Source organism: Amaranthus tricolor, chromosome 14 (genome assembly GCF_026212465.1).
Source record: "Amaranthus tricolor cultivar Red isolate AtriRed21 chromosome 14, ASM2621246v1, whole genome shotgun sequence".
Lineage (NCBI taxonomy): Eukaryota > Viridiplantae > Streptophyta > Magnoliopsida > Caryophyllales > Amaranthaceae > Amaranthus > Amaranthus tricolor.
The window spans coordinates 8,626,378-8,652,738 of record NC_080060.1 but is presented as its reverse complement, the minus strand read 5'-3'; the positions used below and the strand labels follow the sequence as shown (position 1 = coordinate 8,652,738).

Sequence of the window (26,361 nt, the reverse complement as noted above, 5' to 3'; positions counted from 1 at the left end):
AACCAAGAGTTAGTTTCTTGGGTTGATTAGTGATCACATTGTGTGATTGTGAGTCATTCAACATTACTAACATTGAGAAGGCTGATTGTGTGCAAGTCTGGGAGTATACGGGACCCCATCTTGGTGCAATCTCATACAAGAATTTGTAATTTTTTTTTTATGAGTTGAGTTAATAAGACAAAAATTTAAATTGTACGACTGATATTTAAAGTAAGAAAAAAATATATGAATGAGATTTAAAGAAAATAATGAAAATTTTTATTCAAAATAAAATTGGAGCAATTAAGAGGGATAGGGAGAGTATTTCTTAACATGTTTTAAGTATGGCAAAGATTTTGAAATAGTTAAGAAATCCCTTATATAATGAACATAATGAGACAAAATAAATACCAAAGTTTAATGTCAAAGTACTTTAAAACGTACGAACAAAGAATGAAATGAACGCTTTTCTTAGGTATCACTCTTTTATTCAATATATGAAATCATCAATATTTACACATCTTGCATACTACTATTTAATTTACCGTTTCATACTTCTCTTTCTTCCATGTTTTGTTCTTTGGACATAATCCATGGTATCTTTTTACTTCTGTAGCTCACTAGGATTGACGATAACAAATCTAATCCTATTGATTTGTACTCACTATGTTTCAACTTTTCCTCGCAAAATCATCAAATCATAATCCTTTTAAACCTTCCATATCCAATGTCAATTTAAACGCCCTATAAAATCATTTAAAGGGACAACATAGAAAACTTTTGAAAAAATATGTTCATTTGAAAATAATGAAAACTAAAACCGCTTGTGGCTTAATAGATAGAGCATCTGCATGTTGAACAGTCCACATCTTTTAGGAAAAAAGACCCCCCATCCGAACCCTGCCTTGTGCGGGATACTAGAGTGTCCTTTATTTAAAAAGAATTAAAAATTAAGTACCTTCTGCTTAAACTCTCTAATTTGAAATTAGTTTATTGTTAGTAGCGACGAACAAAAGTAAAACTAGTATACAAAGTTAAAAGCGAGAAAAAAAGTCAAAATAAAAGCTTTATTAGTTGTTACTCACAACAAACTATCTAAAAAGATTAAAAGATATATTTGAAACACAATTCCAATCAAACCTGGAGATGCATATAAACAAAATACTGTACACCTTAATTTACATGGAGCAAACTATGTACATTAAATGGAAACCACATTCTAGTTTGAAGAATGCCGTTTCTAAAGAATAAGGAATTGAAAATGCTCTTTCGTGCTCTGATAATTCAATCACCAACAAATGAATATTTACAGTTCATACAAGGACTACCTTTAGCTATTCCAAAACCAATGGAGAAATTATATGATCCTAACACAGAGCCTACGCCTGCACAAAAGTATCTCAGATTTAGAATTTTGGTACTGAAACAGTAGAGCATCCATAGTGCAGAAAATTTCAGGTTTCAGTAGCCCAGCTAAGATTGGCATGCACAAAATACATCAAGCATGGATAAGTATATGAGACGGATCAAAAATACATCGAGCAGTGGTAACCTCAAATCAAATATCAATATAATTCTGATTATAAAAAAAGACAACAAGCTGAACACAAAGTTTATTGCAAACGGTCAAAATTCGAATATGTATGGCGCACTAACTACTCGTGAGAGAGACTGTCTCTCAAAGAGATGATCTCAAAACAAGAAGTCCACGTTCTTATTTTTACTTTAATTTGTATTGATTGGGTATTTAGCCCATATATTTAATGCGTCTCTCGGAGAGATTGTCTCTCACAACAATTTGTGATGGCGCACAGGGTTGTTCAATGGGCCAGATAATGGTCGGACCAGACTTAAGTAAATATGAGCCGGATTGGATATGGGCTTTAAATAGATCGAGCTCTAAAAGCCCAGTCCGACCCAATCCGGCCCATTTTTGTTACCAAAAAATATTTTAATCACCTCAATGACATTGTCATTTATAATATTTAAATTACCATTAAGTATACTATTTACAAAGGCCAGTTACCGAGAACCTTTAATAGCCCGTTCCATTTTAATTATAGAAGAGCCCATCTTTGGTCCGGTCCATTTTTGGCCCGGCCCTTACAAAGCTCTTCATAAAATGGGCTGGATAAGGGCTCAAATGGGGGCCTGACCCAATGAACCGGCACATGGATCGAAGAAGAAATATATTCAGAAATAATAGCTTAAATTAACTCACATGAGCAAGTATGCAGAGAAGTCATTGCTAATTCCGTCCGTGAGATTCACTACATGGATTCTCAGGTAGCAAAGAATAATCACATGATATAACACCAGTAAGTTCAACGTTTCTCCAAGGAGCGAGATGGCCCCAAGTACTTGTTTAGGGATTCTTCCTTGCGTTCAGGATCAAGGCTGCTAATACATCAAACATGGATGAGTACTTGAGATGTGTCAATAATTAACTTGGATGAGTCGAGGAAACTAGAATTGAAAGTACCTATTTCTAACACCAACAAGAGCACGGTGTAGAGCTTGTGCAGCAGCAGAAGCCGGAGCTATGGCTGCAACAGGAGCTCCCCTAACGGCATCCATAAGAGCAGAACCTGCACCCCCACCATGCTGATATGTTTTCATGGGCGCATGAATCAACGCAGAGGCAGTCTTTCCTAAGCCATCACTAAGACTCTCATAAGCCTGTTAAAATCACAAACTGATACCATATTACAACAAACTATTGATCAATTAACACACTAGCCTATCTAACTCTCCCGAACATACTTAATAAACCTGACAGCTGCAACCAAGAGTATGAGACAATTACATGTCAAAGAGCGCTTTGGCAGTTGTGAAGCTGCATTGTTTGTGTAGGTTGTGTGTATACATCAAACATAGCACATGAAGAGTATATCATCAAATCATAAGATTGACAAAGATAAATGGCACAGAATTCAGTTGTCTCAAAGTATATATCAAAAAACAGGTTTCATTATGTATAACCCAAGAATTTAAAAAAGGAACTCAAAAAGAAGCATCAAAAAAAACCTGCAACTTTCAATAATTATACAACATTCCATAACCCAATGCCATTAAGTGGCTCCCACCAAGGGTGGGGGCTTGGGGGATCGAATGTACGCAACCTTACCCTTGTTAGTGATAAGACCATTAGAATAGCCCATCTTAGTTGAGTTCATTACCATCACAGTGATAAAATGGTATATATTATCGCTCCAATAAACATAAACAAACATAAAAACTGAGAAGTGCTCAACAATTTTAAACAAGATCACCTAGATAAAAGCAAGACAACAAATATTAACTACCAAAAATGATCCTTCACAAGGTTTACAGATTTTCTAATGCAAAACAAAGTATCGCTCAAATGAAATCAAATTTTAATTCGAATTACCATATTAGGAATTATATGACAGTTTGACAGAATTAAAATAAGCAGAACTTCATTTAATTGAGTTAAAAAAAACATGGCATACAAATGTTAACCTGTCGAAGTCCATGCTGAGCATCTTCTGGCTGACTAGGTCCAAGCTTCGTCTGGCGATTTCTTCTGATAGGATGAGGTAAAGATGGCTGCATGCGTGCGAGAATGCATTCAGCATGGAGCAGAATCTCCTGAGTTCCTGCTGCCAGATGCACACCAAGTCCAAGAGCTTCAACTGAGATACTTCTGAGAAACGCAACGGTCCCTGAAAATTACCAAGCGAGATAAACTTTGTTTAGCAAAGGGGAAATAGCTAATGTGGATAAGTACCATGTGAGAGATGAAACGGAGCCCATCCTCCCTTTCCCTCAAAGATCAGATGACATGTATACTTTAGAGGAAAAGTTCGCAGTTCATTCATAATGGAAATATTTGGTGAAAAAATAATGCCTTTGTATTTATATTTACACTTACAATACAAATCCAGGCTCCAATTGGTTCACATTCAGGTACACATTTAAGGATTTAACACAACAAGGATCAAAACTCAACCAGTATAAATTTTCATTCTGGGAAACGTGATCACCCATCCCCCAACTTTGTTCTCTTTTGTATTCCTCCCTCAATTTCCTAGATTTTTTTTCTCGTCTTATTCACACTCATTTTTCTCCTCAATGTGTAATGCTCCAATTAACATGGCAATAGTCTGCCAAAGAGAAAGGTTCCAGCAACTGGTGAGTTCTGAAACCCTTGACACAAATCTCACTTCTCATTCAATGTTGCCACAAGATGGAAGACCTCAACACCACCACCGACTCTTTTGATTCAGCCTCTCCAGTATTCAATATGGGAAAAAATAAATAGCTCTTCCTGATACACATGTTTTTCGTACATTATAGCCTCCGTTTTTGACCCATTTTGATACTATACTTAAGCTATTTTAATTTGGTTCCGTCATTTTATTCATTATTTTTGCGGATTCACACTTTTGGTATAGTATTTGTGTCTTTCTTAGCATTTTGAGGTATTCACACACTTTACCAAAACTTTGGAGCACATAAATGACCAAAGACCAAGACCCAAGACCTCAGAGCAAAAGTTGGAAAAAAAAGTCGCAAAAGTCCTTAAAGAATGGACAAGTTGACTCATGGTCGACCGTGTATCCTTGCAAAAATCCGAATTCCAACATGTTAAAAACTTTAGAAAAGCAAAAAAATCTGAAATTGTGAACCAGTCGAGTACGGTCGACCGGTCAACTGGTTCTTTGCTGCAGCCCATTTTTTTTTTCATTTGCAATTTGTTTGTATTATTCCTATTGACCACTTGTGCCGTGTTTTTTCATTTGCAATTTGTTTGTATTATTTCTATTGACCACTTGTGCCGTGTTCTAGACCATGTATAGCTGCTCTTCCCCACATTTGGCACTGTCCACTTCTGTTTAAAAGGTTGCTTGTGGATTTCCCTTGCAATCAAGGCTTGTGCAAGTGGATGGAGTGCTCATTTTCGGCTTAAAAAGCCCTATTTTCTGGTTTTGAAGGAGGCAAGTTTTCTGAAAAACATTTTTCATAGTTTCTTAGGTTGTAGAATCACTTCAAATCACTTTAGTAGGGTAGAGATTTGGGAAAGACTTGGTGGGTGATTGACAACCACCCTTCTTGAAGATCTCTAGTCCATTGTTCTTGTAGTTTCAATTTCAACCAAGTCAACTCCATGTATAATTTCAGTAACTCCTATTCTCCCTGTAGTTTTCGATTTAAGTTAGATATTTATAGCATTTTTGGTTAATTACTTGAACTCTTTGAATATGATTGATCTTCCATGTATGTTGTCATTGATTTTATGGCTTGTGAGTAGTTTATTCACTAGGGGATGGTTGAAACTCATCCCAACCATGTTCATGATGATAGGAAATTGAAGATGGAATTTGTGAAGAATGATTTTGGCGAATTACATGGGTTGATTATTATGTGCTACTTGTTGGCCACTAAGAGTGTTAAATTAATTGATTCTTGGTTGACAATTGAAAGATTGAACAAGGATGACATTACCCATGTGGGAAACTCACTTACATTTATTGACTATTGAATTTGATTGTGGTTATAAGCTTGCTTTATGCTTGCATTGGCAGGACAAATTTGAATGCGTGATTTTTTATGCTGCTTAGTAAATTGAAAGATGAATCAAAGTAGAACTCTTGCTTCCCTAACACCAATTTGAACTCACGTTTGCTGATGGTGTGTTTGGTGAGGAGTATTGGCTTGGTTAATTCTAGGGCTCTTGAAAGAGAGTCTAAAATATCAATCCAATGATCCCTAAAATATCCCTTTTATCCTTAATTTCCTTGAAAGCTTTGTGATTTAGTCATGACATGTATTGGGTGTGTTGAAACCCTAATCCCTGAGTGTTTGTCTCGTACTGTTATTCTTATATCCAAGTACAATCAAACAACCCCATACAAAAAGATTGGCCTAGATTGCGGCATGAAAATTGTCTGATTGATCCCCTTAATCATAGTGGTGGGTTAGGTGACTTAATCTTATTCTTGTGTGGTCTTGATCACCGTTTAATACAACTAGAAGATCAACAGTAGTTGTTGCAGAGATGGAAAACAAGAGAGGACTAAAGGAGAAAGGGAGGTGGCAATGCTGGTATTAATTGCAAGAAAAAAGAGAAGTGATGTGGGTCAAGGAAAAGATAACTGAAGTGACAAGGAGAGAATACAAGGAAGACAGGGGCTAGAAAATTTGGTGGCGATTTGGCTAGTCCCAAGTGTAGCGATAAAGAACAAGAATTCATGTGGACGACCTCAATCTTTTACGATTAATGCTCTGACATTATTGTTATTGTTGTTGTCTTCCTAGTCCTAAAGACACTGGCAAGATAGGAGCAGTCATTTTCTTGATGAGCAGATTACAAAAGGATAAAAATGAATTATACATGATGTATCTTAGATTCCATCGAAGGTCTATCCCCCAGAAAAAAACATATCAACAAGCAAACACAAGGGATACAAAATGTCCTAACTCATTCTTAGTGAGTCTATTTCAAAACAAATAAATCGACCATAGGAAACATTAAATGCTGTTTCATGGAACCAGTAATCTTATCCATGTGTCAATCATTGATGAACCATATTCATTTGAAAAATATAAAGGATCAAAGAAAACAAAACTGAAGAGGGAAAAAATAAAAAGAACCTTAAGAAAAGCATAGAGTTAGATAACAAAGGTCTCTGACCAATTCAAAGCAGATAACCAATCAACTTGATAGGAGATAGACAAGAAAGCTTAAAAGCAAACTACCTCTTTGTAAACCCTTCACTAATCTATTATCCTTCTTGTAATTCTTCACCGGCAAAGAGACCAACTTTGCAGCACTTGAGCCCACAGTAACAAGCGATCGAATAGCAGGAAGACCTTGCAATAGCTTATGGACCTACATTTTTGTATAAATAGACATCAATTTACATTCAATATGCACAATGTCAAAAGGATACCAAACGCCAGAATCACAATGCAATTCTTTGTGATTGAAACCAACGAAAACCAAGCTACCTGATGTTGAGAAATATCTTCCAGCCATTCACCAGCTATTGTTTCACATACATTGGCCCATCCATAAATTCCTGCAGCTTCAACATGCTTAAGATGCAGCACAACTCCCTGCATGGAAAATTCATAAAAATTTCCTCTTTACTCTCAACAGTAATTTTTTATCATTAAACAATCATATGTTCATTACATAGCCACAATGGGTGAATCAGTTCATTGAATGATTCAAAATTTCAGTAAATAAGTACAAATCCAAATGAAAGAAACCAAAACTTTCTTCTCAACTGCGCTACAATTTCTTCTCTAATTTCATTTCTTTCTTCAATCTAAATTAAAATCTAATCAACAAATTTTAAGATGTTCAACAAAATCAAATCATCACATCACCATATCCAGAAAACCACATTTACCAAAAACAAAAGTAACACAGTCCACATACTAAAAATCACCTTCCAAGGGACAAGGTTAACAAGCTCCACGTACTTCCCTCCACTTAATGCCGCAAGGTCAACACGGCTAGGACGATAGTCAACTCGAAGAATAATAGGCCAGATATCAATCTTCTGCAAGAATACATTTATTTCACCAGATTAAACATTGAGTATAGGAAATTCACACTAAAAGAAATAGCACAACCACATAATGTTCAAATTAAAAACAATTTGATTTTCATTTTTCTGTAGAACAAAGGACTAAAACAATAATCTAGAACCCCCAATAGAAAAGTTTGTAAGATGTGCAAGAAGTTCTCATAAATCAGTTAAATTCCTCTACTGAGGAAATTGCACATATTTTAATATTAAGTTAACTGAAAACTGTTGCATACTAAACCATAGAACACTAAACCAGTTATTCTCTCCAACCCTTTACAATTAACCATGTTGCGTTGCTCGAAGGGAAAACCAAAAAGAAAAAAGTACGCTACAAGTTCAATTAACGACAAACTGAAGAACTCTCTTACCACTCCCTAACTTTGCCAATGCTCACAAACCAGCTAATTTCACCACTAATCTTCACAAAATCCCTGAAGTCCTCTCAACTGACCAGTTAGCACTGAGCAAGTTTAACACACTTAGATGTTCCACTTTTTAAAGTATAATATAATACAGTCATCTACATAAAATGATACTGGGGTTGTTACAGCTCGTCTGGAAGTGTAAATCAAACTAGTTCAGTTAAGAAATCAAAATCTTGGATAACAACAAAAATACATAGACTAATACTTGCCTGAAAAAAGGGGAGCAATGCCTCATCAGCAAGACCTTTCAACTTACTCTCTTTAGCTAAGGTTACATCTGTTGAACTAGAATCTTTGTCATCGTCCTGAGAAGGCTCATCTGTTGGATACTTGCCCCCAAAGAAGGAAATCAGAAAATCAAGCTGGCTCTGATGAAGATGCAACAATATAGGGAGAGCAGCTAGACGTAACCTGCATACACAGATATTGTTCAGAGTTCTCGTAGTCCAAAGAAAAAAGGATTTGTGAAATCCAACAATATAGACATTTTAGATTATCAACTAGTATTTAGAGAAAAAAAAAGTCTTCTGATAACAGGTAGATAATTAATTTGCGAAAAATCAATATTAATAGACAGTACCAGTATAGAAACAAGAGAACTATTTGAATACATCTTGGCCTTCCAAACTTTACCAGTCATGTCATACAAATAATGTGAGGAGAAAATGTATAAACCAAACAACAAAAGTTGAAAAGTAAGAGCATTGCAATATATCAATTAAATCAAAGATGCTGAATTTAATCATGAATTCCAGCAACAATTAATTGAGAATGGCAAATTGTGTACTGTGGCAATTGCAATAATACTTCCAAACAGTTTCTCCATGAAAAATAGATACATATAGTAGCTTGTCTCTTTGCAATGGCCAGTTCCTCCACATTAGATAGCCTGATGCTGCTAAGATGGCTTCATTTAATAAATAAAAATCTTTCATTCGTGTGGATAACCTTGAACAGGAGTTATTATGGATTGGGTTAGATATTCACACTTCAAAAGACCTTCAAGATGTCATATGTTCTGATACAAGACTAAGAAAATTGAACAGTCAAAAGGGATACTTCCCTATCAAATGAATCCTTTCCCTTATGAATTTGAGAAGTAAGCACACCATACAATAATAGTTCACTAACTCCATAAATAATCATTTTCTCCACACAGATCAGATAAAAAGGTGGGGTCTAGGGGCAGGGGTGGGAACAAAACAGTGTCATTAGATGGAAAGTGACAAGTAATAGCACAGACAAGTTCCATATCATACCGATACTCCTCAAGAGGAGTCATGGGATCTGGTCTCACAGCTTCCAACTCAAGCTTCAATGCCTTTGAAGAAGTTTGTCTAGGGCGTTCCTTAGATGAATAATATCCAAGCACCTTGTAAAAGAGAAAAACTTAGTCACTAATTATGCCACTTCACAGAACAGCACAACAGAAACCTGATAAGAAATCAAAAGGGCATACCTGCCACCAAGGAGCACTTATACTTCTGTCATAAAGGTGAAGATCTTGGACAGAAAGACAAAGTTTAGATACACACAAGTCACCATCAGGAAAGATATCATAATGAACATTCATATTAGATAGAGCAAGCTCTAGGCAAAGAGTCTCATCCCTTCTACATAGGTGTTTAGAATACCGGGTAGTTCTTGGGAAGTCACACCAGTCGGAACCAGCATACATCCGCCATTTAAAGTCAACTTTATTTAGAAGTAAACGTCCTTTGTATCTTTGGCAAAGATTCTCTTCCTTACAATTATGCTGGTCTTCCTGTAGCTGTTCTGAGTCTGATTGAGTAGTTCGACCTTGAATATAATTTTCAAAAATACTTAAGGAGGTATTGCCATACCATCCACTTCTACCTCTTTGAACATCCACATAACCCTGGCTCTCCAAATTAGATGGAGAATCACCTTCAGAAAAGAAGCTGTTACTTGTTAGTTCTGATAATGATCTTAAATCTGATAGACAATAACTTTCCATAATCTCAGGTTGCTGTAGAATTGATGACTGGCAATCTTCTACATAATTGTCACATACATAGTTGAAGCTATGCCCTTCATAAAGTAGACCTTTATCACTTCCACGTACTGTACTTGATTCAGAGCTATCAAATGAGCTCGTGGTTTTCCCATGGAACAGAAAGGCATCTTCAGATATTTCATCCATCAAGCTGAAAAATCGAGATTCAACCCTCGAACCTGGATGAAGTTGTTGCACCTGCATTGTCCTTGAGGAAGAATTGTTGCAGGTTTCCAATACTCCTTTACCATCATCCTCTCCCTGCACATGTTTATGAAAGTTCCATCTGTTTTGCAAGTGAACAAGTGACTCCTCCATGTCTGGAGCAAAAACCTGCTGGAGTTGAGAAGCCAAGCGTATTAAACCAAGTGTTGTATCGTGACATGTACTGAGAACAACATGAGATTCTGAACAATTCAATTCCCAGTAAATGTCATTTTCACAGTTGATTCTTAAGATTGCATCTACCAGAGCTTCCCTAGCAACTTTGACATAGCCAAGCTCACGTAAATGATCAACACTGTATTCACCCACGGACTTTTCCTGCTTTGACGATTCATGAAGAAGGAAACCCACATCTCGTAATCTGATACTATAATAATTGTCTAGACTACCTGCTATTGTGGTACTTGAAATTGTCAGAGATGATGCAGCCAGAAGACAAGCAATATATGGATCACATTGTTTATCATCAAGGCTAACAGATATATGAGACTTAGGATTCAGACATTCCCCACTGACTTCCAGCCCCAAAAAATAAGGCTCATAACTCAATGCACTATCTGTAAATTTTACAGCAAAGGAAAGCACCCCAGAATCCCTCTTCTGCGTGTTACAATCAGCTACTTGACCTTTTTCAGGATATGACAAGCTAAAGAAAGAAAGGATCTTATCTAGCCAATCTAAACGGCCTCCAGGTGCAACAATAGTCCAACATTTCAGATCTATCAATATGTAATTATGGCTATGCTCTTGGTCAGTTACATGCACAAAAACAGTGCCAGCATGACTGCAGGACAACTCAGTGGAACCTTCTCCATCTCTTCGCCCATTTGAGCCATTGGAACAAGAAACCAGAAGGAATTCCTGATCTGCTACTGAAGCAATAGAACCCCACAATTTCCCTTCATCATGGGATATCCTAAGAAAACAAGAATCGCTAACAGAACCAACATTAGAAACAAAATGCAACTGAAGATTCTGGATCTCCAGATTCAAATTGCTCCAAGAACCAGGAAGTTCTCTCTGCAATGAACTTTTATAGGAATCTCCTTGATCCAATTCAATATGAATTTTCACCAGAACACATTCCAGAAGGACAGATGATTGGGTTACGCTAGTGCTTCTTCCTCTATGTTTATAAATTGTGTCACCATCTACACTACTTAACGCATCCATGGCCTGACTCAAAAGTTCAAACAAACATAAATACTGAGACCTGCAGAGAGTAATAACCGTGACAGGTAAACAAATATGTAGACAGAACTTGGAGCTCATTATCAGCTCCTTCCGTTTGTGAGTAGACAAATCCTCCTTATCTTCTCTGGTTAATACAGAGGCAAACTCATAATCGCTGGTGGCAGATGACATTTCACTTGCTGATTCATCCAATGTTGCTAAACTCTTTGCAATCTTCATAATCCTGGCACCAGTTACAGCATCTTCATGCCAAAGCATATTGATCATAACCACCCAAGAAGTTCCATCCCCAAGGGACAGAAATTTTTTAGGACCAAATCTCCGACTATCCAACTCAATGGACCTACCAGAATCATCAATTACAGCTCCAGTGATATGGTAAACATCAAGATTAACAACACGTAGAATCACTGAACGAGGAGGTGACGAAAAATATTTCTTCCGAGATGTATCTTCTTGAACAAAACCAGATTCTTCCTTCAAATTCTCAATATTTGTCGGGCAAGAGAAATCCAGAGCTATAAATTGATCAAAAGAGAGATAATTTCTAAAACCTCCACCATTCTTAACGGGGAAACATAGAAAAATTCTAGCATCAGGAAGAAATATGTTTCCTCCCAAGTATCCCTTCCCAGGCGTTGATGGTACAGTGGAATGAGAAGGTTTAAGCTTGTCTTCAAAGAGTTCAGATGAGGCACCCCCAGGTTTGTTCTTTCTGGAAGAGTTCACAAGTTTCCTTGAAAACTCCAAGGCCATATTCACCAAATCAAAGTTTAACCACAGTATGAAAGGTGGAAGTATTAATGAAAAGGAACACCGCGTAGTACAGTTATCCCCAGAGGATCTTGAACTCACTGCACAAAAGCATCGACTTACACCAGAAGTCTGAAACAGGGAAGCTTTTACTACATTGCTGCTGCAGGCAGAGTTTTGTTTACATGATAAATTAAATGGAGTATTCTGGATCTTAGATATATCAATAACTTCCATGCTTGATGGCGCAGCAAACTTGCAACTTGAAGGAAGAACACCAACAACTGTATCTTGCAAGGCTCGAATCATAAGAGTCTGATCACTTAAGTCCCTCTCGTTACCAAGCAAACAGATATCTATTGAATCCCCCTTCTGCATGAAGAGATCATCCAAGAAAATATGTTTGACATTTGCCTCCATTTTCCACTCTTCAGGATATACCTATTTTTGTTACCAAATGCTGAGAGTTTAGAGACAAATAAAAATTCAAAACCAAAAACAAATGAGAATACAACTTCAAACACAAGTATTTACCTGGACATCTATGACTATGTCTTGCCAATATAAACCCAGATGACGAACATCAAAATCAATATCCACTAGTTCATCAGCTAGCTTGTGCTGAGGCAATTGGACATCATCAGAAAAGGATAAAAGTGTTGAAAGGCCACCAAGATTTATCTTAAGATTCATTTCCACATGCTGCTGCTCTGTGCAGAGAAAAAAATGGAACTTACGGCAGTGAATCATGCATACTAACTTGCTAACAAGATACATGCGAAACTGAGATACTAAAAATTAAATTTTCAAATCACAAGCAGAAAAAGCAATGAGAAGGTGATTACATTGTAATGAATTGCAATCAAAAACTGAGTATTATCCTCCAGTTAAGAACTAAAGTATTCCAATTTCGCTGTGTGCAAGCAACACATTTGTGTTAAAGACCTTAAAATCGATTTTTTGACATTCATTAAAAACATGATGTTCATTTTGTAGTTCACAAGATTCTTATTCTAATTCAGCAAAAGGCTTCATTATTAATTTCCTCCCATTCTTTTAATTGTAACACGGGACAAGCCACACAAAAGTAGATGAGAGATAAAAGAGGGTTGATAAGATAAGAAAATAGATAAAAAGTTAATCCAAAAAGGAACTATGGCAAGTAATTTGCGAATTCCATAACTGAAAGTGTAACAAGTAAAAATACAGAATCATAAGCAACACAAAGTATGAGACCAGAACAAGAAAAAGCACTCATTATCAATATTGCAAAACTGCTAATGACACCAGGAATTCAAGAGGCTATCTCAAATATTGAAACCATGAACAAACATGCTATCTTTTTTCTCCATTTCATTTATTCAAAGGGTTTTGTGCCTCTAATCATACATATAGTATCGATCCTTAAGAACTCTCATAGTGTAAAAATGCGGTAACGGTTGCAATCATGGTAACGGGATGGTAATTCGGTAATTGGAATGATGTGGTTATAGTAACGCCTAAATATCAGTCGAAACCGTAAGATATCCATTGATACAGCCTAAAACGCGAGTTTTTTTCACCTTTACAACGCAGGGAATATCGGTTCGTATATTTTGAGAACCTTTACAACACAACTAATGCGATGCAGCCTTGTTTTTACACTATGGAACTACTGCCTCTTTCCCCATGAAATTGCACTCATTTGGCCATTTTTAGTTGTAAGATTAATTTGTAAATGGAAAACAAGACACATAAGTGAATGGAAGAAATGCGTAGATGAGATGAATGGCAAGAATAAGTTTGTCGATGAGATCAAAACAAAAGGGGGTGAGACCATTGTCAAAAAATTAAATTATGCAATGCAAGTGAGACAAACACTTATAGAAATAGGTGCAAATTTATAGGTACATATGGAGTATTTTTAACACTATCCAAAAACAATAATGATACATGTGCTCCTATTGGTTACACTACAGCACCAAGGCCTTCTTTAAGTTAATAATAGATTATAACTCTCATCTAAAACCTTCAAGGAAGCGGCTGAATTCAACATTAAAAAAAAAATTTAATAAAAAAAAGAAAGTTCCGCCTAGTGGAAGTGTCTTTGACAATCCAAAATGGGTGAGAGATTAAAGAAGGAAAGAGAATGAAAAGAAATGTGCAACATGTACATAATGTAAAAGCAAAGAAGTTAAATGAATGTGAACATACCAGTAGAAACATTTAAAGCTCCAGAAGCAAGATTTGACGCAGCAGTTACAGCACTGAAAACAGAGCACGTCCAGTTCCACATTCCACTGCAACCCAATATCAACTGGGAACTCCTCATCTCATCAAAACATTCGAAAAATTGATCAACACTGCAAACAGAAAAAGGACAGCTTGATTTAGAATAAAACCAAGAGAAAAAGTGTCATTCAAGGACCCAAAGCCGACCCTAATCTTTTGGGATTAAGGTGTTGGCATTGTTGTCATCAAGTACTCAATATGCAAAACATAGATATGTGAAGATTCATCAATATAACATTTTTTGCTTAACTAGAACACTAAGGTTAAAAAAAATAAATAAATAAGCACACCTGGCTCCTAAATTCGCCTCTTCAAGTCCCTCATTCTCAAAGCTTCCAGTAGAAAAGGGCACCCAATCAGATATGAATTGTGACTCTTTCAAAAGGACATCTGTAACCAATTCTTCCCTAATTGAACTCCACTCTGGTGTAAGGCTCTTGTGAAACATAGAAGAAGATGAAGTAGACGTAGATGAACCCCTTTGAGAAGTTGAAGCATCAATAACTGTGTCTGCAGCAATGTGATTTTCCTGATCAACCCTCTTCTTTTCATAGCTCTCAAGCAACTCCCAGGTAGCTAAAATCCACTTTAGAGTACTAGGATGCAATTTTGCAATTACAGTATCCACATTAAGTTCTGCATCCACTTTGCGAGTATCCAAAGAACCATTCTTCCAAGGAATGGACAGCTTCATAGTACCACAAAAACCAGCTCTTTGCCCAGTCAACACAGGTTTAGAAGTATTAGATGGAAAGCAGCTAAGGGCAGCCGCCTGAGGAGCTGGATATATTTCATTGTAACCATTACGCATCTGAACGAGTTCAATAGTAACTCCTTGAAATTCAAGAAAATTTGTGAGGTGACTTATACCCAGAAAATCCCCAGCATTTGCACCCTCAGTTGTATTCCTATCCTCAGAAATACAAGCTCCACATTCAATTTCTGCAACCCGCAATACTAATGCATCATGGGAACCATCTTTTGAGTTTTCTTCTACACAGGCATCAAATGCAACAATCACATTTTTTATTTTGATACGGAAACTAGTTAGCAACCACTTTACCATTTTAGCAACTGTCTTAACTCCTTCGTGAACATTGACAGAAGCATCTAAGGACTTATAGACCATATCATCTTCACCCTGTCCCATGTCATTATTGACCCCATAATCTTCATTTGAACCATGAGTTCTAGCGACCTCATTTGAACTGTCATCACAACACAGACAAAGCACAAGCTCTAGCTCATCCACCTCAACTTCGCAACCATCACCATTCCAAGGCATTTTTGCCACCAATGAGTTGATTGATCCTTCTTTAATCCTAAAGATTGACGCTTGCAGCAACTGAAAGCAAGTGAGAAACTTACTATAGAAAACACATCATATATAGAAGGTTTAACATGCCATCAGTACATATAAAATATTACATAATTAAAACAAATCTAATTGTCACGAACAGGTTCTGCCAACGAAAGTACAAAACTGATGAAAAACATAACTAAGACAAATTCCACTTTCATAAATAGCACAACATTGCCATGAACGCTGCATAGATAAAATAAAAACATTTGTAACAGTAACCAATTAATGCAAAATAAGAGTATAAACATAAGAATTCCGTCAATTACATACAAGTATACAACCAAGTAAAACGCTTCCATAATCAAAAACTTACTTTTTCATTAAGGTAATCAACATTAAGAGCGAGATTAGTGAGCTGAAGTAAACCAGCAGAAAGTTGAACATCAAGTTGATCAAGATCGATATCGCCATGAATGAATTGGCCGAGCTTCTTCTTCAACAAAAACTTACAAAGTCGTTTGGCAGCGAAACGAGACAGAATTGCCTCTGCCGACTTAGCAATATTCCATGGAAACATCTTTTATTAGGATTTTTCTGATCAGAACTTATGTTACATTGTAATCACTTGCCACCTATTAATAATTCATAAAAAGATATAAACCGGTCAGAATTGTACTGAATTAAGAGAATTGCACAAATTTACAGTAAACTTAAGCAAATCAAAATTGAATTTTATGGAAGCATCTATAATTAGGGTTTTTCTGATCAAAATCTCAATTCCATATTAACAACAAGCCACCTATAAACAAATTACAAAAAAAAAAAAGATTAAAAAAAGAATGATGAGAATTGGATTGAATTATAAGAAAACACACAAATTTGTTTGAACAGTAACTTCAGCAAATCAAAATTGGATTCCATGGCACCTCTAAACCAAAAGATTCGGGATAGGCGGCTACGGCGTGAATAGAGGCGGCAGGAGTTTTGGAGGAATTACGGCGGCGAAAGATTGATTAATCCCGGCGTAGACTTGATGAGATAAACGTTTTAAGTTTAACATCAAATATCTGATAGAGTAATAATAATAATAGTATATATACTTAGTAATAATTCACATGTATAAGAGGATAAAGGAACGAACAACCCCTGCATAGTGGCGAAAGCCTTACTGGGCTTTTTTAGATTAGGTTAATTTTACTTTAATAATTAAAGTTCCTGTCACATAAAATTAGCTCTCCCTAGTTGTTTATAGTTAGAAACAGCGATCAAGTAAGGGGCTTGAACTTGATTGAAGAGTCAATCATTTAAATGATATATTGAGTATTAATCAATTTATTTTTTATAATTTTATCACCCTTTTAAAAAAGAACTTTTTGATTTAAAACGATTTTATTGTGAAACGGTCCTAAATGGGTTGATGCAACTAAATTAGTAAAGATAGAAAATTACGTAAAAAAATTGAAAACATAAACATAAGCATAAACATAAAATAACTCAATCAATTCGTGCAGGAACTTCTCTTTTAACCATCTATCTAGAGCCGAGGGAATCTTGGCTCCATCCTCCTTTATGAGTATGGGTTGACGTCTTCCTTCCTTTCACAGACTTTGATCATAGTTTTCTATGAGCACGATACACTGGGTATGATGATAATGATGATAAAGCCGATTAAAATATAGAATCTCAAGCACCAAAAAAATAATCTTCAAAAGCTATTTTTGGGGACTGGGGTTGGTGATGCAGCACAATATTATTATGTTGACCTTGTGATGCCACAATCACAATACCAAAGTGCTCATCCTCCTCATCAAATTTTTGAATGAGAGGCTTGAATATCTGCAACAAGTTATGCGTCAATTTGATGATTGCCTCAACAACTTTTACAAGAGCATACTAGTAAATAAATAGTCATCTTAACAATCTCTTCATCATCAGCATCTGATCTTCTTACATAAATCAACTTTTCTGCATTAAATCATAATCAAATTATAAATTTGGTTTTTTTATTACCCCAGAACACAGAACATAGAAGTTTTGCTCTAGTTTAATCCCAAAGTTCTTTAATTTTTTTTCACAGTTATTCATAAGCAAAATATCTTAATCATGATCTGGTACACAATAACACAACGAAATCATATAGTAACATTATAGTAACCTTGTTCAAAGATAACTCATTTAGTTGAAAAGAACACACTCAAGATGGCGGAATTGCAGGGCTAATACAGTAGATTGAGGCTCGAGCAGACTATGGATTTATATTACAAACTACCCTTTCTATGGCTCTTCAGGAATATATTCTTATTAAAGACACAATTTACATAACAAAAGCAACTATGTCAAAACCACAAATCTCAGCATATTTAGTATAGAAATCTAAGGTCTTTTCTAAGTTTTCAAAAGTCATACCAACAATAGGCTTTTTGTCAAGATCACAATGAGGAATCCACACCGTAGAACCATTTGGAGTAACTTGTGTAATGGTTCTTAGGGTTTGAGTTCCTATATAACATATCAAAGGTACTATGTCATTTAACTAAGATAGTAACCTTGCTCACAAAGAATACAGTAACAACAATGAAACTCAGAACACAGTAAGTTCCCAATTGAAAAAGAACACAGTAACACAAAAAATTAAAATTTCATAATACTTATAAAATGTACCTTCAAATTCAACCAATTGAAAAAGTGAATGTGATGATTCCTTTTCAGGGAGGGCAGTTTTTTGTGAATCTTCCATTGTTAGCACTGTAGAATAATTATAATTGAAAAAACAGTAACTTAGCATATTCATAGTATCCTTTATTAAGAACATAATAACTTTTAATAAGGTTAAAGTTCAATAATTTCTAAGAAGATAGTAATCTTGATTACAGAATACAGTGACAACACTAGTGGAAAAAAACGTATTTGCTGCTCATCATTTGCTGCGGTTTTTGTATATTCGCAGCAATAAATAGGAAAAAGATTTGAAAAAAAAAACAACTAATTGCTGCGATTGGCTAGGGCCCGCAGCAAATAACCTCATTAATTGTTGCGGTTATCATTAGGACCGCAGCAAATAAGCCAAAATAACCGTTCAAATTCAGCACAATTAAAAAACAAAGCATTTATTGATGCGGTTGGCTAGTGGCCGCAGCAAATAACCGTTGTAATATTGTATACAACACGGTTCTTCATCACAGCCCGCCATTTTTTTCACAAAACTCGACTACATACACAACGTTTCCTCTTCTCAAACCCATTGAAAAATCGTTCGTGCATTTGCTTATTCTACTGTGTTCATCTTCCTTTTCATTCACAAACCCAGAAATCAAACTGTTGTTCACAAACCGTTGTTCATTCAAAACCGTTGATCTACTGTGTTCATTCAAAAACCGTTGTTCACAAACGTTTGCTTGCTGTTTCGTGCATTTGCTTGTTCATCTGCGTGTGTGTGCATTCTTCAAAACTGTTTGAAACCAAAGGCATTTGCTTGTTCATCTTCAAAACTCACGAATTAAGGTATTATTTCTCTTTTTTATATGATTGTTCATCTTCAAAACTTACGTCGATTGTTCATCTTCTTTATTCGTTTATTCACTGATTTGTTTTTTGAAGTTTTTCTAATTTTGCTGTTGTTGTGACCTTTTAATTGTTATTCAACCAAAATTTTGTTGGCTGTCGCTGCTTGCTTCTGTCTTGCTTCATGGTGAATCACGTTTATTGTAGTACATGATGATAGATACTACTTACTAGATAGACTATGGCATGTATTGTGATTTGGTTATAGTTGTGTTAGAGAACTACCCACTTGTGATCATCGTAGAATTAAAATTGTGATTTAACATTTCGTAAAGGTGCAAAGTCATGAATTTGATTACCTTATAATTAAAGTATGACAGAAATGCTTGTAATTAATACACAATGTTCCTCATGTGATTCACAAAGAATCAACAATTCAAACTATATACTTCTATATTAATGTTTATTAATATGATTAAAAGGAAAAAGATAAAGGAACTAGGGCTTGTCTTATCTAAACTACAATAATGTTTCATCATTTCAATATTTATTTATGTTTCTTGATTTTTTTAGCAATATGTAATATGTAATTGTATAATTCAAAAAATGTGCTCTTATACTTATATCAAATGTCGTTTTATATAATTGAAGGTGTTTTTTTTTCACTTGAGTTTCACATTATAGCTATATAAAGAGTATAAACAAACTTAGGAGTATTAAAGCTAATTTAGTGTTAGTTATTTTACCGTGTATTGAATAGATTGTATTATTTTAAGATATTTCTATTTTCTATTCAAATTTACTCTATTTATTCTCTTTATTTATGGAGTTTTGTAAGGGTTTATTATATATATATATATATATATATATATGTGTGTGTGTGTGTGTGTGTGTGTGTGTGTGTGTGGGGGGGGGGGGGGGGGGGGGGGGGGGGGGGGCTATAACAAAAACTTGTACATTACACAAGCTTCTATATATACTGGTCACTAGTTTGCTGCTGTGTCAATTTCGCGCGTAAAGTAGGTCAAACATGGTTTGTTATGCACAAAACTTGGCACACAACACTATTTGGCATATATTATTGTTTTGAAATGGTTAGAATTGAAAATAATAGTCATATGCTAGAAATTAGGTGTTAAGTTGCGATTTTAAGGGTTTTTAAGCGTTTTTGTCAATTTCGCGCGTAAAGTAGTTCAAACCTTGTTTGTTATGCACGAAACTTGGCACACAACACTATTTGGCATATATTATTGTGTTGAAATGGTTAGAATTGAAAATAATAGTCATATGCTAGAAATTATAAGTTAAGTTGCGATTTTAAGGGTTTTTAAGAGTTTTTGTCAATTTCGCGCGTAAAGTAGCTCAAACTTGGTTTTGATGCGAAACCGGGGCTGATTAAGGCCTTGGTTATGCAAGGATTAATGTTGTGCGTAAGCTTTGATTAATGACACAGACAAAAACTACAAATGATCATGAAAAGAACACGAAACAACCACAAACACTTAAACAATTCTGATCTAGCAAACTGTCGAGCAGCCCTCCTTCAGCTCAGCTTCTAGGAGTCCACGGGGATTGTTAGAATGCTTTTAGGACCTTGATAGCTAGATCCAAGTACCAAGATTCCATTTCCACTTTAGCCTAGGTCCTGGATGCATAGGTTTGATCTCCACGTGTCGTGCAAGGTGGTCTGGTCACTAGTTTGCTGCTGTGTGAATTTCGCGCGTAAAGTAAGTCAAACATGGTTTGTTATGCACGAAACTTGGCACACAACACTATTTGGCATATATTATTGTTTTGAAATGGTTAGAATTGAAAATAATAGTCATATGCTAGAAATTAGGTGTTAAGTTGCGATTTTAAGGGTTTTTAAGCGTTTTTGTCAATTTTGCGTATAAAGTAGGTCAAACATGGTTTGTTATGTACGAAACTTGGCACACAACACTATTTGGAATATATTATTGTGTTGAAATGGTTAGAATTGAAAATAATAGTCATATGCTAGAAATTAGGTGTTAAGTTGCGATTTTAAGGGTTTTTAAGCGTTTTTGTCAATTTCGCGCGTAAAGTAGCTCAAACTTGGTTTGTTATGCACGAAACTTGGCACACAACACTATTTGGCATATATTATTGTGTTTAAATGGTTAGAATTGAAAATAATAGTCATATGCTAGAAATTAGGTGTTAAGTTTTTAAGCGTTTTTGTCAATTTTGCGCGTAAAGTAGGTCAAACCTTGTTTGTTATGCACGAAACTTGGCACACAACACTATTTGGCATATATTATTGTGTTGAAATGGTTAGAATTGAAAATAATAGTCATATCCTAGAAATTAGGTGTTAAGTTGCGATTTTAAGGGTTTTTAAGTGTTTTTGTCAATTTTGCGCGTAAAGTACCTCAAACTTGGTTTGTTTTGCACGAAACTTGGCACACAACACTATTTGGTATATATTATTGTGTAGAAGTTGTTAGAATTGAAAATCGTAGTCATATTCTAGAATTTACGTGTTAAGTTGCGATTTTATGCGTTTTTAACCGTTTTTGACACTAACATCTATTTTCTCTTAGTGCTTTCAACAACCTTCTTCTTCTGTTGACTATGGCTACTACGCGCTGAAGTATATGGACGATATTATAAAATCCATGAAGGACTTTGGAGTCGAAAATATAGATGCCGTAAGTATTTGTTACGTTCTTAATTAAATATATTATTGGTAAAATCTAATGTTTCTATATTAATCTTTTATTTATATATTATATATAGGTTTTAAACGACATTCCGAGGGAAACACGCCCTTTGAGAAGTGAAGAGATGCGCGAATTAAAAGACAAGATTGCCGCGTATCTTGCTAATATTTGTCCTTGATAAATTGTAATTAGTATGGATTATTTTTTATACTTTAATGTATATTATATATATATATATATATATATATATATATATATATATATATATATATATATATATATATATATATATATATATATATATATGTACGTACATAATATTATATTATATATACGAGCGAGAGTTTATTATTACAAAGAGATTATTGTTGATTATCTGTGATTATCATTGGATTAATCACTGTTATTACATTGTATTATTATTGGATTATTATAAGGATAAAACGGAAAAAAAAAAATTAAAGTATTTGCTGCGGTTTTTGCCCCTGACCGCAGCAAATAACCCACCATATTTGCTGCGGTTTTTGCCCCTGACCGCAGCAAATAACCCACCATATTTGCTGCGGTTTATGCCCCTGACTGCAGCAAATAATGCCCTTATTTGCTGCGGCTTTGAACCGCAGCATTTAAAGTAGGACATTTGCTGCTATCACTATTGCTGGGGGCCAAAACCGCAGCAAATAAGGGCAAAAAAACCGCAGCAAACGATGTTTTTTCCACTAGTGCAACAATGAATCCCAGGAACACTTTTTAAAATCAAACTTAAAATAAAAAACTATAATCAAAACATGACTTGAATCAAAACTTTATAAACTCATAAACCCTAAAAATCGAACACAGTAACAACAATGAAATCAAGAACACAGTAACACATAAACCCTCAAAATTAAAATCAAACTTTTAAACACATAAACCCTAAAAACAACAATTTATAATCACATTGAACAAAAACTAAGAAATCAATCAAAACAAATCTGAATTTATAAACACGTACACACAAGAAATCGAAAACAAGTGAAGATTTTTCGCAAACTAAGAAATCAAGAGAAGAGAAAGATTTTCGCAGAAGAAAACGAAAACTAAGAAATGAAACAAAACAAATCAAAAAATAGAAGGCAAATAGTAAATTTCTAATTTGCATACCTTAATTCAAGAGAAGAGGAAGATTTTCGTAGAAGAAATCGAAGGTTTTTGGACAGTTTTGAAGGTTTTTCGAAGAGTATAGGCTTGGAAGAGAAAGGCGCTATTGTTCTTCAAAGGGACGAATCAAAAAAAACGAATCAGCCTATTTTTCTTTTCTTTCCCTATTTTTCCGGTTCGTTATCCAGGCCATTAGATCTTTGAGAAATTGACGGCTCAAAATCCTTCTCACCCTTCTCATTTTCATACCCCTTTCTCATTGGATCCTTCCCCTATATATAAATATATATATATATATATATATATATATATATATATATATACATATATATATATATATACATATATATATATATATACATATATATATATATACATATATATATATATACATATATATATATATATATATATATATATATATACATATATATATATATATACATATATATATATATATATATATATATATATATATATATATATATATATATATATATATATATGTATATATATATATATATATATATATATATATATATATATATATATATATATATATATATATATATATATATATATATATATACATATATATATATATATACATATATATATATATATATATATATATATATATATATATACATATATATATATACATATATATATATACATATATATATATATATATATATATACATATATATATATAAATACATATATATATATATATATATATATATATATATACATATATATATACATACATATATATATATATATATATATATATATATATATATATATATATATATATATATGTATGTATATATATATGTATATATATATATATATATATATATGTATATATATATATATATATATGTATATATATATATATATATATGTATATATATATATATATGTATATATATATATATATATGTATATATATATGTATATGTATATATATATGTATATGTATATATATATATATATATATATATATATATATATATATATGTATGTATGTATATATATATATATATATATATATATATATATATATATATATATATATATATATATGTATATATATATATATATATATATATATATATATATATATATATATATATATGTATATATATATATATATATATATATGTATATGTATATATATATATATATATATATATATATATATATATGTATATATATATATATATATATATATATATATATATATATGTATATATATATATATATATATATGTATATATATATTTATATATATATATATATGTATATATATATATATATATATATATATATATATATATATATATATATATATGTATAACTTTGTATTGTTCCTTCTGATTCAATGACATAAAATCAATCTTATTTTTCCTTTCCATCTTCTAACATGGTATATGTAATAGACCCAAAATTCTTAATCATAATCTTCCGATTAATTATTCCGAATTTTCAATTCAAATCTCTAATCTTTTGGTTATCCATTTCAAACCATCTTTAATTCCTAAACCTTTTCCGATTTTGTAATTTCTTTCAAATATTAAACTTAAAAAAATATTATTTTGTTTAAAATCTTTTTATATGCACTAAAATATTATTTTATTATTTTATAGTACGAAAAGTAAAATTTTATTATTATATTCATGGTTTTGTAAAACGTTACGTTTTAACTTTCTTCCTTAAACTAACATTACTACTTATTATTTTAACCTTATAACTTTGATTTAATTATTTTATATATAAAAATGAGTCGTATTTTTATTATTAACTTTAAGTATAGTTTAAGCAAAATTTTCTAAGTAAACTACGTATTTTCATTATCAAATTTACCCATTATTTTAAAGTATATTTACTTGTACATACTAGAACAAAAATTTGATGAACCAAAATCCTTTCTATAGTAACCCATGATGTTTATCATTTACACAAGTTATCACCATTTTCTTACACAGGCTAAAATTTTTCTACACTCCAAACTCTTACACATTCACTTACACACTCTAACTCTTACACATTCACTTACACACTCCAAATCACTTACACAAGTTAACCTTCTTCTATACTCCTAAAATACTTTTTCATACAATCTAATGAACTACAAAGTTGCCCAAACCTATTATAAATACCCCCCTTAGCCATGAGATCACTTACACCACCATCATCAAATCTTTCTAACATTATTTCTTATATTTTCACTTCATTTAAATCTTACTACCTAAATACCTTTATTATTAGTTGAAGAAATTCAAGAAGATGGAGCTTAGAACACTCTTTATTTAGCTAAATCATCATCATTATGGAGCATTATTAGGTTATTACTTCGGGTACTTAACGTATTATTATTTTTGGAGTTTGGATTTAATTATTTTGGGAGCTTAGAAGATCATCATTATTTTGGGAGTTTGGATTAATTATCTTTGAAGCATTATTATCTATCTTGGAGGGTCTTATTTCTTATTATTTTCCTAATTAGTACTTAGTACTAATCCTTGGTGTTAGTATGGTATAACTTCTTACCCTACTCTTTTTGTGGAATTTTACATTATATTTACTTTATAATATATAAAGTATGAAATATGTTGATAAGTTTTAGTAGGAAGTTAGTCATGATCAAGATTATATTAAGTATGTGTATGCTAAAAGTATTTTTAGTATGTTAATTTAATAATCTTTGAACAAGTTTAGGAAATTGGGTGCAAAATTATATTCTAGTGACATTAAGTATGATTTATGTTATAAACTAGTGCTAGTATGTTTATGAACTAAGTGCCACATTAGGAATGTTATTATTTTCTTTTATGTTAGAATTTTTATTAATATGTTTATGTTAGCCTTCAAACTAGTTTATAAGGTAGTAAGTTATTTTATGAATGTATTTTACTAAGTATGATTATATTAAGAATATTGTTATTATAATTTATTTTGAGATTTAAGTTTATCCTTAAAGTTATAGTAAATTTCTATGTTATTGCATAAAGTTTTTATTTTTGTAAGTGGTTATGCTAATTATTTAAATCTAAAATTTAGTATGATAAATTAAATTAAGTCGTTCTTTTTATGTGAAAAGGGCCCAAAACACTCATAGGCGATTCGACTACTATCATATAATTAAAAAAAAGAGTTGGATTTACTATTTTAAATTATTACAACTATTTTTGTGATAATAATAAGATAACAATTTAAAAAGATATTTTTGAAAAATTTTTATAAGTTATTAAATATTGAAGTGTTTTTCTTGAATACATGAGATTTCATAATAAAA

General features: G+C 33.1%; 1 protein-coding gene across 4 annotated transcripts; it reads right to left on the bottom strand.

Annotated features, from left to right (window-relative positions):
• Positions 1-1,107: 1,107 nt before the first annotated feature.
• LOC130799553 (autophagy-related protein 2) lies at positions 1,108-16,916 on the bottom strand. 4 transcript variants are annotated; one of them, XR_009039290.1, is made up of 15 exons: positions 16,608-16,916; positions 16,106-16,364; positions 14,720-15,774; positions 14,352-14,500; positions 12,693-12,868; positions 9,429-12,599; positions 9,229-9,341; positions 8,179-8,380; positions 7,401-7,514; positions 6,955-7,062; positions 6,703-6,835; positions 3,463-3,665; positions 2,462-2,658; positions 2,201-2,376; positions 1,108-1,364 (listed from the first exon to the last, which is right to left on the bottom strand). XR_009039290.1 is itself a non-coding variant. In XM_057662678.1 (14 exons), the coding sequence occupies exons 2-14, from the start codon at positions 16,307-16,309 to the stop codon at positions 2,304-2,306; spliced, it is 5,898 nt and encodes a 1,965-aa protein (XP_057518661.1). In that variant the 5' UTR covers positions 16,310-16,364; positions 16,659-16,916; the 3' UTR covers positions 1,108-2,303. The 4 variants fall into 4 exon arrangements, 1 of the variants encoding a protein (XP_057518661.1); XR_009039289.1 differs by having other exon boundaries at positions 16,659-16,916; XM_057662678.1 differs by having other exon boundaries at positions 1,108-2,376; positions 16,659-16,916.
• Between the last annotated feature and the right edge of the window lie 9,445 nt (positions 16,917-26,361).